The sequence below is a fragment of the Propithecus coquereli genome, unplaced genomic scaffold (genome assembly GCF_000956105.1).
Source record: "Propithecus coquereli isolate 6110/MARCELLA unplaced genomic scaffold, Pcoq_1.0 Scaffold167, whole genome shotgun sequence".
In the NCBI taxonomy this organism is placed as follows: Eukaryota; Metazoa; Chordata; class Mammalia; order Primates; family Indriidae; genus Propithecus; species Propithecus coquereli.
In genome coordinates this window covers 3,056,770-3,068,991 of record NW_012141302.1, presented here as the reverse complement: position 1 = coordinate 3,068,991, position 12,222 = coordinate 3,056,770, and the positions used below count along the sequence as shown (strand labels likewise).

Genomic DNA, 12,222 nt, shown 5'->3' with positions numbered 1-12,222 from the left:
ATGAGAAAGAATCAACGAAAGAACACAGGAAACATGAAAGATCAGAAAGAAAAGCCACCTCCAAAAGAAAATTTTATCAATATTAAGAGAACAGAGTACACCATGAGGGCAGCATGCATGACTTGGCCCTGGTTACACTGAATAGCTTTGATAGGTTATTTTCTGTGTCTATTATTGGAAAGAAAATACTGGCTTAAAGATATAGAGATGCCAATTGGAGTTATCTTCAAATATCTCTTTGCTGTCACGCACAGTGAGAAAGGAGAATTTCAAATGGAAAAGGGTAAAGAAGTGATACAATTTTGAACTAGGTTTATTTCCCCAAAGAATCTTCCTTTCTCAGTGAGTTTTTAAGATATATTAGTAAATGTGGGAATTGTGGTGATCTTTTCTGAGAGTTTTATTGGTAATAGTAAGTTGTCTTCTATTTAAGCCTAAACTAAAATGTTAGAATTAGTAGGATCAGTGGATAGTAACTGTAAAATGACTAATGCATGAATTTCGAGTGTTTGTTGGAGGGGATGGTGAGGAGGGAATAGAGTTAGTATTTACTTAATAAATAGCAAAGCATAAAATTTCTTTAGTATTTGACTAAAATATCTTATGGGTAGCATCGTATTCAATTAAATAATTATTTTGTTTCAGCTTCCAGAAATGTTGCATGGTGATGGTGACAATGAAGAACACGGCTTTTGTCCAGTGGGGCAGTTCATTCTTCAGAATTTAGGATTGCTGTTTGGATTTGCCATCATGCTGGTGATTGCCCTCTATGAAGACAAGATTGTGTTTGACATCCAGTTTTGACCATTCCCGGTAATCACTGTTGATTACGAGAATGTACCACGCAGCTTTGCATCTGTTCCTTGTACTGTATGCACGTTGCTCAAAGACAATTAGTGGCTTGCCCTGCTTACAAGTTCCATAGATTTGAGCCTAATCACAAAAGACTGGTGCTCAGTACTTTTTCCCTGCGTGAAGGGTCTTTTAAAAATATAAAACTTGTGATAAAGAGAGGAGAAAATGGGACTCCATGAACTAATGTTGATATAGGTTTAAGTAAGACTTTTTAAAAATAATCATATAAAACACTAAAGTAGTCTCTTTATTGGTAGAAACTTCTGTGGCTATGCAGAAATAGAAATTGAACCAAAAAATCATTTAAACCTTAAAAATATTTTAAATGGACTTTGGGCAGACACTTTTGTGTGTGCTGAGAATGAATTGTATTATAGTACCCTTTAATCCCCTACATACATACATACGGTAATAGGGATCAACTTGACACAACTTTGAAACTGCATAAAGTAGACTAGAGGAACTAGAGGAAAGCTCAGGCTGCGTTAGAATATGAATTTAGCATTGGGAAAAGCCCTTATTCTTGAATCTAGAGTTACTATTTTTGTATATATTTGCATAGTGTTTAAACTTGCAGCCTAAACTACTGAAATTTGTGATTGTATGTTTGTGTGAGCTTCAGTTTAATGAAAGATTCATAATGGTTCTCTGTATTATTATAATACTTGGTGTTTGGGGTTTTTTTCTTTTTTTTCTTTTTTTTAACTTTTGTTTAGGGTTTTTGGGGGGAGGGCAAGGGGTCAGAGCATGTGGTCATATGCCTTTTTTTTAAAACTGTAACCCTCTAGAAAATATCAAAGAAATGAACCCAAACGTGGTCTAAATAGCTGATTTTCTTACTTCAACAGTACCAACTAGTTAATTGGGAAATTTAAGTTCCGAATGTTCACATTGCTTTACCAGTTTGGCATTGGAACCAAGAGCACATCCTGTGGCTGGCAGTAAGGTTGTAAGGCAGAAAATCCAAGTTTACCATGTCTATAATCTGTACATGAAGTGTCGATGAGAACAGTTACTAGAATAAACTCCACTGATACTGTGGCTATCATGGTACCAAGTGACTTGGAAGATACGTTTAAGTAACTAAGCTGAAATCACTTCATCGTTTTGTGCCAAGATATGCTGTTGGTGCCTGATAGGAATTAGTCTCTTTTTTAGGTGCCCTGTTCTCCTACCATAGTTGTGAATGATTTGTGAGAAGTGCAAGCCATGTTTATCTTGAATTTTGACTTCATAATTTGTAGTACTAGTCATATGCATGTAACTTTCTGTTTACATCTTGTGCCATATGGTCTTCACTTACGCCAGGTAAACTGTATTTGAACTATGTGCAGCTCGCTTTGTTTTAATCTGCTTGGCAACCAGTGTAGCTGCTTTAAAAATCTTGTTCAAATATATAAGAGCCAAACTCTTTTCCATTCCATTTAAAATATTTCATTTAGTCCTCCTCTCTTCTGTTCCTTTCCTCTTACTCTGTGAACTTTAAAACAAAACAGAACTTCAAGAGCAGCATATGCATCCAGGTATTAATAGATTATTGCCAGTGTTTCTTCTTTATGCTCTAAGCATGGGAGCTTAGGTGTTTTTATTTCTTTAATTTATGCTTGAATTTGAAAAATTATTTGTGACTTTCTCCGTGGCCTCCTTGTAATAAGTAGCAGTTTTATACATAGATTATTTTCAGCAGTGGGCACTGCGTTAGGACAGTCTCATCTCATTGCTTGGCCCTACAAGCAACCTAGCTAAAAGGTGCTGATGTTTTATTTAGTACTGCCCATTTTAAGTAATTCAAATATCTTGATTTCTGAACCAAGATGTATTTATAGTTCATTTTTGGTTTTTATACCCAAGGAGAATTCTGCATTCTAGCATTAAATCTACTACATTTAAAAACTTTTATAAAAGCAACAGCTGGAATATACTCCCAGTTTTAAAATAAATGCCTGATTTAAAGCAAGTGGGTTATGCTGAAGTATATAAAGTTTTATATTCTCTCAAAAATGGTATCTTTATTTGCTAGATTTTTAAAATCTTTTAAGAGGGCTGTAATTGTTGCTGCTAGTATTTTGTTAGGGTTCCACCAGTAAGTATTTAGTTTTCACATCATTCTAATGTATAGTTTCAAGTCTTACTAGACAATCTGAATTCCACTACATTTCTGTTTGGCTCCAACATTCCATTGAGCTTGACCAGTCTAATTTAACATGTGTTTGTTGGAGATCATTAATGTTACTTGTACAATGCTGTCACTGTGTGACATCCATGTGAATTTTGATGTACATCACATTGCCTTCAATCAGCTGTGATTATGCTTAGAAATACTATAGTAACTAGATGCAGTGTGAATTTTTTCCATTAAGTCAGTGGCTTAAATGTGATTATGGTCCTGCAAGGTAATACTTGCTAAAATATCTAAACTTTTTTTTGTTGTAACTGAATCATTTTTTTAAAAATTTATAAAGCTGGAAATGATCAAATGCTGGGTTTTTTTTTTTTTCATTGTCAACAGTGGTGTGTCATTTTATGTATGTTCCTATGCTATGGAACTCTCCCCAAATAAAGTTATTCAAAAACAGCAAATATACCAATGTGTTTTCTTTAGTCTTTATTTCAGAATATTTTTACATTGAAGTATGGATCATTTAAAATTATCTGCATTTGTGCATAAGTAAATTCATAATTAAGTATAACTTTAGTCAAATTTATTTAAACCAAAAAAATTGTTTAAACAGTAAAATATACTTTATACTCAACCATCTAACAAGAAATAGGAACAAGGAAATGACATCTTCTGGTTATGAATTAAGTTGACATAACAGTGCTACACCCCGTCCAATCCAGTGCTCCTTGGGTTGGTCAGAGGGAAGAGTCATGGCAATCACAAAATTTGTAGAGTGGCCAGTGGTGGATAATGTTCCTCTCCGCTCACTTGTCTTATACAACGGAGCAACATAACTTGGCCGTTTTGGTATATCTGCCTTCTTACAGGGCTTTAGCCACATCTGCAAGAAAATGCATAATACCTCTTTAAGTCAAGGCTGTTACACTTACATATACTTGAGCCTACTGTGGTATTCTCAGAGTAAGGTTATGTCTGCGAATTTCTGTTGCCCAAATAGATTTTATTTTTGTCAGCAGTGCTGTGATTGCTCAAAACATTTTTTAGAGCTCTCATAACTAACTTGAGAACCAGTCTAGAAACAAAATGAGAAAAAATAGTTTTCACCTACTCTATCAAAAAGCATTTATCCAACTGTTCATCACCTCTCCACCATACTTACCTGGAGATGACTCTGGTGCTTACAGCAACAACAAATCAGATATACTTTCAAAGGAGAGGATTACCACCACTGATTCTCAAAATCATGTGCTTCATTCATTGAAAGCCAGTCTCAAAAAATTCTGAAGGGATTTTTAGCAGCAGCAATATAACTAGAGCACCTTCCCATTTTAGGAGACTTTGAAAGGAGGTACTGCATTTATTATGCTATCTGTTTTAAAACATAGTTTTATTCCTTTATAACTAACTACAATATACTCCCATTCTTTCTAGAGTCATTAGCCGAATTCCTAGAATGTTAAGCATACAAATTATTGTTGAACCTCACCAAGATTTTGAAGCAAATCTTTGCACATAAGAGTAAGAACAAACTGATCAGAAAGATGTTTTAGAATTTAATTAAATTCATTTCTCTAGTAGTGGTAATAGCAATCCTTGAGGTGACAGCCCCGTTGTTCAGAGCTCTCTTTTAGGTTCCTCAGGTCAAAACACAAATCGTATTAATGAGCTTATGAGGATGCAGTTTTCTCTCTTTCTCCCACATAACTGTGGAATCCAGATTGTCATAAGGGAATCCATAAGGCCTTTTACAGGTATTAGCTACAATATAAAACTCGACACTCGGGTGTATTTCATTTCAACCCGAGTGGATTTTTCTAATTGCATTCATTTGCCCTTGTGACTCAGTTTGGGTCTCATATCTTAAGCATTTTCTGCCCCCAGTATCTTAGTGTATACGACAGGTTTCTCCCAGCTGCTGTCAGCTGGCCCCTCACTGTGCCTGTGGCAGCTGCTCTGAAGAACTTTTTAACCTGTCCTTGAGCTGCTCCCCAAATCCCACAAACAATTCATTTAAATCCCACAGCCTGTATTTTATCACACCATCCAGACCTACCATTGTGCAAGAATATCTCTAGCTGTTTTGTCATGATGCGGTTACAGAGGGAAACAATTATATGTTATTAATCTGCCCGTGCTGAAGATAGGTGTCTAGAAAACATAGCTTTCTTCACAGATGGTTGTCATACTGTAATCTTTTAATCTGCAAACTTCAGATGTTTAGGTCAAAGTATATGTAAGAAAAAACATATAATCACATACGTGTGTATATGTATATACAGTTGATACTCACTATTGATGGAGTCCATATTTGCAAATTTGTCTACTCACCAAACTATATTTGTAATCCTAAAATCAACGCTGGCAGCACTTTCATGGTCCTTGGCAAACACCGACAGAGCATCACAGATTTGAGTCATCTGACCCATATGTTCCCAGCTAAGGTTGAACGAGGTGAGGCTCTGCTTTCTTGTTTCAGCTCTCAGAACCATAAACAAGTGTCCTTTTTCCTGTTCTATTTAGTGCCAAGTTTTCACATTTTCGTGCTTTTTGTTTGGTGATTTCACTATTTAAAATGGCTCCCAAGTGTAATGCAGCAGTGCTGTCTGGTGGTCCTAAATGCAAAAAGGCTGATGATACGCCTCGTGGAGAAAAATACTAACTCATGCCTCAACGAAGCTCATGGTATTTTGACCATTAGTTAATGTTAATGAATCAACAACACGTATTAAATAAGATGTCTTTAAACAGAATAAAACAAGGTCATGTATCAATCGGCTAACGAAAATGTGACCAAAGAAACTCAACCTTGTGTTTCCCCCAGGAGCAATGGTTCAATATTCACTAATCCCATGTCAGCAGCAACTTTATAGACCATATTTACCCATGAATAACAAGAATTGACTGTATATGTGTGTACACATATATGCACACACACGGGGGCTATTTTATATATAATACATAAAATATTTTATATAAAAAATATATAAAATGGTCCCCCATGTATATATCATTAGAATTTACTAACCACAGGTACTGTATCATAAAGAATTTTGGGATGCGATTCTGCAAGTTTCTTTATCTTTCTATTCCAGGAAGCTCCATCCAGAAATAATCCATGAATAAAAACACCTAAATATAAAAGAAAAAGGTTAATATATTTTAAATATGTGTATTGACTGAATTTTGAATCTGAAATTCCTACATGTGAATACTATGCCAGCGATAGTAGATTAGCAGCCTAAGCCTTATTATAAAATGAAAGCAATCTCCTTAGTATTTTGTTTTAACATCTGTATTTCAATTTACTTAGCACTACTGAACTATATAGTTGAAAATGATTAACATGGAAAATTTTATGGTAACTGTATTTTATCACAGTTAAAAATAAAAAAGATTAAAAAAAAAAAAAAAAAAAAAAAGAACATCTATACTTTGCCTAGTAAAGTAATGCAATAGTACAATTAGGTGTGGAAGACAAAAATGGAAAGGAATTTTAAACTAGCCTATTGAAGTCTTCAGTGTGTGTGAACATTATCAAATTTATACTTTTAATTGGCCAATGATTATGTTATCAGAAGTCATGAATTCTGAAACACAAAAAAAACCCCAAACCCTTTCTCAATTATAGGGATCCAGTGGCTACTAGGCAGCCTATGAACAAAATACTCTTCTGTAGATCGCTAATGTCATGAAAGTTAAATTTCTCCTAGCCTTTTAGAATGTATTGTCACTGCCACGACCTCTCCTTAGTCTGTATTGCTGAAAGGACACACAGAAGAAGTCTCTAGAATGTAATGTCGTACACTAACAGCTGAAGAGCACAAATTAGGAAATTAAAGAAACATGAGTCACTTCCTTTGGCTTTATATGTCTATAAAGCCTCAGGGATTGAATATAGGTATCTGCACATAAAAATATTCATTTTAATTATTGTACAGAGGTCGGCAGAAGCAATGTGGCACTTAGACCAAGGTTTTAGTTCCTAATTTGCTGTGTGACCTTGAACAATTCATTTAACCTCAGAACTGGTCTTGTCATCTGGAGAACCTGGAAAATATTTGTAAAACAATAATGCTTGCTTTGTCTGCCTTGTAGAGTTGTTAGAATCAAATCAGCTAATACAGGTGAAAGTGCTTTGAAGAGTAGTATATAAAATCCATTTGAGCAGTGCTTGCTGTTCAGTAGGACTTTCTTCAATGATGGAAATGTTCTGTATCTGTGTTGTCCAATGTGGTAGCCACTAGCTACATGTGGGTATTAAACACTTGAAATGTGGCTAGTGTGACCAAGGGACTGAATTCTAAATTTTATTTTAATTATAGTGAAATTTAAACAGCCCCATGTGGATAGTTCAGCGATGGGTGTTGGAGGCAAGACTTAACCTTTTTCCCCTCTGGGTTTTAACGGATGGAAAGAATAAGTTGGAATAAAATATCAGTCTTATAAATTGGCAAAGCACTTACTTGTCCAATAACTGCGAGTGTGTATCTTTGGCAAGCTGAATTGCAAAGTGCACCTTGAGCGTGGGCAATGTGGGGGGTGGGCCTGCCTGAGGGGAGAGACGGGCCTGCAGAGCACATGCTGCACCTCAACCTCTGGCCAGCTCCAAGGCCTGGCGCCAGTCGCAGTAACAGGCCGGGAGAGGGAAAGTAGGGGAACTTCATAATACTAAATAGAAACAGGGCAAGAGGAGAACCTACACCCAAGTCCCCGTGAGGCTTGCTGACTTGTAAGTGTAGCCCAATAAATCTTTGCCTCTAACCAGCCAGATATTTATTACTCACTTGGAAAGAATGACAATGTCATAGAGAATAAACAGTAGAGTTCGTTTCAACACCAGAAAAGTGGTAATAGGAACAAAAGTTCCTTGCAACCCAACAATTTTATAGGAAATATGTAATATGATGAGGGTGTTCAAATGCATTTTTATTTCTCATGGTCAGTAAGGGCCGTAAAGAAAACACAGATCTATGAAATGACAGACGGATGTTAACGGGTCCTGCTCACAGCTGCTCCGGCTTCGGCATGTGCGAGGTGCTCAGCACGCAGCGGCAGCTGCAGCTCCTCCAGTCCCTCTCGTTCACTATTTCCTGCCGCCCTTCATGCTGTGCAGTGCTCGCAACGGATGACTAGGAGTCACCTAGCAGCACCCAGCAATTCAGATAAGAGGAATCTTAGGTAAATACATCTCGAATAGTCGATGCCAAATAAACTTTCAGGGGTACTGTAGTCTTAAAGTAACCTTTTCATTACATTTTAATTTAATGTTAGGTAAATAAGGCTGATATCTTTGAGCCCCAGAGCCCAGAAACAAGCATGTACTAAAGAGACTGCTGAGGGGTAGAGATTGGAAAGAAAGAAACTTGAGTTCTAGCCCAAGTTGTTCTCAGGTGAGGTCTATGTCCCTCCCATTATCCTGTAAGAAAGTGATTCCTTGGGAAAAATCCCATTTCCCTAAATCGTCCCACGGATTCTCATTTTTTTTTTTTTCTGGTAACTAAATAGAAAGGAAAAAAGCTGAAATGAGAAAAAGGCTAATTTGGGGATATGTGTGTTTGTTGGTGAAAATGTATATATGTGTTTTGTATTTGTATAAAATAATAAAATTAATGATTTAGCAAAAGTCTATCAGCTGTTATAAATTAAGCCTGGGCTAACACGTTGGTAGTCAGTTAAATGGTTTATTTAGCTGATGACTACTGTTACTGTCTGATCTCGGAACATTAAATGGTCTTTATTAATCCTTTAATAAGTTGAGCTTTACGCCATTGTTTTTGAGATAATTTTGGATTTTTAATACCTGACCTCCTTTAATAGGGCTTTTATGGGTTAAATTAATAAATCATTATAAAAAGAAATACCAACTACCCTGTATAATATCTAAGTTCAGTGCATAATGATGAGCAATTCAATAGTTTGATCTTGGGTATTAGCTAGTTTATAAACTATAGGCAATGCTTTTTTATAAATTCAATCTTTTAGCTGAGTTCAAAAACAAAATTCTGAGAGACATCTTCAGTACTGCTTAGAATTCAATCTAAATGCCACCTTCTGCCTTATAATGATATGAAAAAAATTAGAAAAAAAATTCTTGCATCTGAATTAAAGACTTAAGAATTAGGCCGGCATGGTGGCTCATGCCTGTAATACTAGCAGTCTGGGAAGCTGAGGCGGGAGGATCATGTGAGCTCAGGGGTTCAAGACCAGCCTGAGCAAGAGCGAGATCCCGTCTCTACTAAAAATAGAAAGAAATTAGCTAGACAACTAAAAATATAGGAAAAAAAATTAGCCGGGCATGGTAGCACATGCCTGTAGTCCCAGTTACTGGAGAGGCCGAGGCAGGATTGCTTGAGCCCAGGAGTTTGAGGTTGCTGTGAGCTAGGCTGACGTCACAGCACTCTAGCCCGGGCAACAGTCAAAAAAAAAAGAATTAACCATAGCCTCTTGAAGAAAAATTTCCTTGAGAAACATGACGATGTTTTCAAACTTCTACCAAAATACTCAGTAGACCACAGAGAAAGCAGCTAGGCATGAGAGCCAGATGGCCTGGAGTTGAATCTCAACTCTGTCCATTTCTAGCTGTGAGATCTTGGACAAGTTACTTAACCTTTCTGAGCCTTAGTTTCCACCTCTCTCCCATCCAAGTACTCACCAGGCCTGACCCTGTTTAGCTCCCAAGATCAGATGAGATCCGGTGTGTTCAGGGTGGTATGGCCGTAGACTCCACCTCTATAATGTGGATAATAGTAGTATCTGTGCCATAGGGTTATTGTGAGGATTAAATGTCAAGGACTGGGCTGTTTCTGGAACCCAGCAGTAGCACAGAACAACTCCACGCCCTTCCTTTGGTTTGCCTTTACCCAACTTACACACTCCTTTCCTCCTCCCTTCTCAAATATTGAGTTTGAACCAAATTCTTTATCCTTCTTGGTATGTTACTAAATTTAACTATATTTTAAATTTTATGAGGGCAGGGGTGCAAACTTTTTTATTAATATTTTTATTTTGTAATATAGTGAGCTATATAGGGAAGGAATTTTTTTAAAAGCTTATGCTATTAAGGAAACAATAAACTCAGCAACTTAGCAGAAAGTTGTTAAATTTCCTTCAGCAACATGCCCATTCTGAGAGTTAAAAATAAAGGGGTTCTGAACCAATGGCCAGGTTAATGATGAGTTAGGCACCTATGGCTGGGGAAAAAAAATGGTTAGTTCTAAGATATCACATGTCCCAATGATCCTTTACCTCTTTCATTTACTGTTTTTCAATGTGTTTCTGCAACAAAACTATTTAAGTATTAAAGCCTGGAATAAAAAGTAGCTAAAAAAGATTAGATTCCATGAATTTGTAGTGAATGCAAGCAGCATGATTTTTGGAATTTCCACAACAGCACTGGAGGGTCTTTTACGTGCCAGACACTGAGAGGCAGCGAGGAAAGAAGGGTGCGGACAAACAGGGTCACCACTCTCTTGGTATTTGTATTGTGGTGGGAGACAGACAATAAAGAAGGAAACACGTAAAATAATTACAGAGTGTGACTAACGTTTTGAAGTTAATAAGCAGAGGTGTAAGCGAGGGTAACAGGGGGAGTAGGGGGTTCAATAGATAGAACATTTATGGAGGTTCCTTCTGATAACCTATAATGGAAGCCGAGACCTGAAAGCTGAGAAGTGTGCACCAAGCTGAGTCTGGGCTCGGGAACAGCACGTACAAATAGCCCAAACAGAGAAGAGCTTGAGGCATTCTGGGAGCTAGAAGGTCAGTGTGACCTGAGCATAGTGGCACATGATGGGCCTGTACAGAAGAGACGAGAACGTGCGTGGCCCCAGTCATGGTAAAGGGGCTGGATTTTATTCAAACTACAGAAGGAAAAATGCAACTTATTTTAACTTATTTAATTCATTAACTTATTTAGCTGTCTGAATTTTCAGTGGAGGCTAAGGTCTGACATAATCTGTTTACATTTTTTTAAAAATTTCTGTGGATTCTGGGCCGGGCGCGGTGGCTCACGCCTGTAATCCCAGCTCTCTGGGAGGCCGAGGCGGGCGGATTGTTTGAGCTCAGGAGTTCGAAACCAGCCTGAGCAAGAGCAAGACCCCGTCTCTACTCATATTGAAAAAATTAGCCGGGCATGGTGGCTCATGCCTGTAGTCCCAGCTACTTGGGAGGCTGAGGCAGGAGGATCGCTTGAGCCCAGGAGTTTGACGTTGCTGTGAGCTAGGCTGACGCCACGGCACTCTAGCCCAGGCAACACAGTGAGACTCTGTCTCAAAAAAATTAAAAAAAATAAAAAAAAATTTCTGTGGATTCTGTACAAATTAAGGAATACATGTGGAGGTAGCAGTAGGACTGTGGTTGAGCAAGTGTGCTTGACCTGAGCATATGAGGAAGCAGAAGAATGAAGAAGAACTCACGGTTTCTAGCCGGATGGTGGTGCCCTTTATTGAAATTACTTCAGTTGGACATATCCAGGAGACACCAAAGTGGGGATGTCAGGCTGGCAGTTGGATACAGAGGTCTGGATCTTAGAGGAAAGATGTAGATTGGAGATTGACGTTTGGAGGACGTCAGCAAGGAGATAATGTTTAAAGATACAAAAAAGGAGGAGGTCACTTGGGGAAAGGATGCAATTAAGAAAGAGAAATAGTCCCAGGACTGAGTCCCTGCAAACTCTAATATTTAGAGGGGCCTAAGGCAGCCAAGAAGCACGAATGTGGCCAGCAAGAAAAGGAAAATCAGGAGTGGCTGATGTCCTGGAAACAAAGGGAGAAGCTCTATTTAAAAAAGCTCTCTTCTAAAAGCCCTCTTCCGGTAGCTTTTTATTATTCGTGAAGGATGAGGTGAGATGTGGGGGCGGAAGGAGGGGCAGAGAAGGCATAAGTGGTTGTTCTGAGAGTGGGAAAGCGAATGTCCCAGGGAATAGTCATGGTGTCACAAGAGTGTGACCCTCTCGAGATTTGTGACAATCGATTTAAAGTAAAACCACTTGGCACAGTAATGTGACCATCACACACCGTTGTAATTACATAGCCACTTGTTAGTATCTAGAGTATACACTAGGCGAGGGACAAGATTCTAACTAACTTGTTCCCTGTTGTTAGCTTCAGTGCCGGGCAGAGTGAGCTGGTGAATCCACCGTTCAGTGGTGAGTCAGGAGGCAGAGTTGTCTTTTTTTTTTTGAGACAGAGTCTCACTCTTTTTGCCTGGGCTAGAGTGCTGTGGTGTCAGCCTAGCTCACAGCAATG

General features: G+C 37.9%; 2 protein-coding genes across 3 annotated transcripts in view; one reads left to right on the top strand and one right to left on the bottom strand.

Annotated features, from left to right (window-relative positions):
* Positions 1 to 3,437, top strand: part of SLC39A10 (solute carrier family 39 (zinc transporter), member 10) — a 65,465-nt gene extending 62,028 nt beyond the window's left edge. For both annotated transcript variants that reach the window (XM_012641656.1, XM_012641654.1), the window contains exon 10: positions 646 to 3,437. In XM_012641656.1, the coding sequence (XP_012497110.1) occupies positions 646 to 804 (159 nt within the window). In that variant the 3' untranslated portion in view covers positions 805 to 3,437. The remainder of the gene's footprint in view (positions 1 to 645) is intronic.
* A 10-nt stretch (positions 3,438 to 3,447) lies between these two features.
* The window catches only part of DNAH7 (dynein, axonemal, heavy chain 7), a 233,491-nt gene continuing 224,716 nt past the window's right edge, over positions 3,448 to 12,222 (bottom strand). The window contains exons 59-60 of the mRNA XM_012641642.1: positions 6,003 to 6,106; positions 3,448 to 3,857 (exon numbers count right to left, since the gene is read on the bottom strand). Coding sequence (XP_012497096.1) covers positions 3,651 to 3,857; positions 6,003 to 6,106 — 311 coding nt within the window. The 3' untranslated portion in view covers positions 3,448 to 3,650. The remainder of the gene's footprint in view (positions 3,858 to 6,002; positions 6,107 to 12,222) is intronic.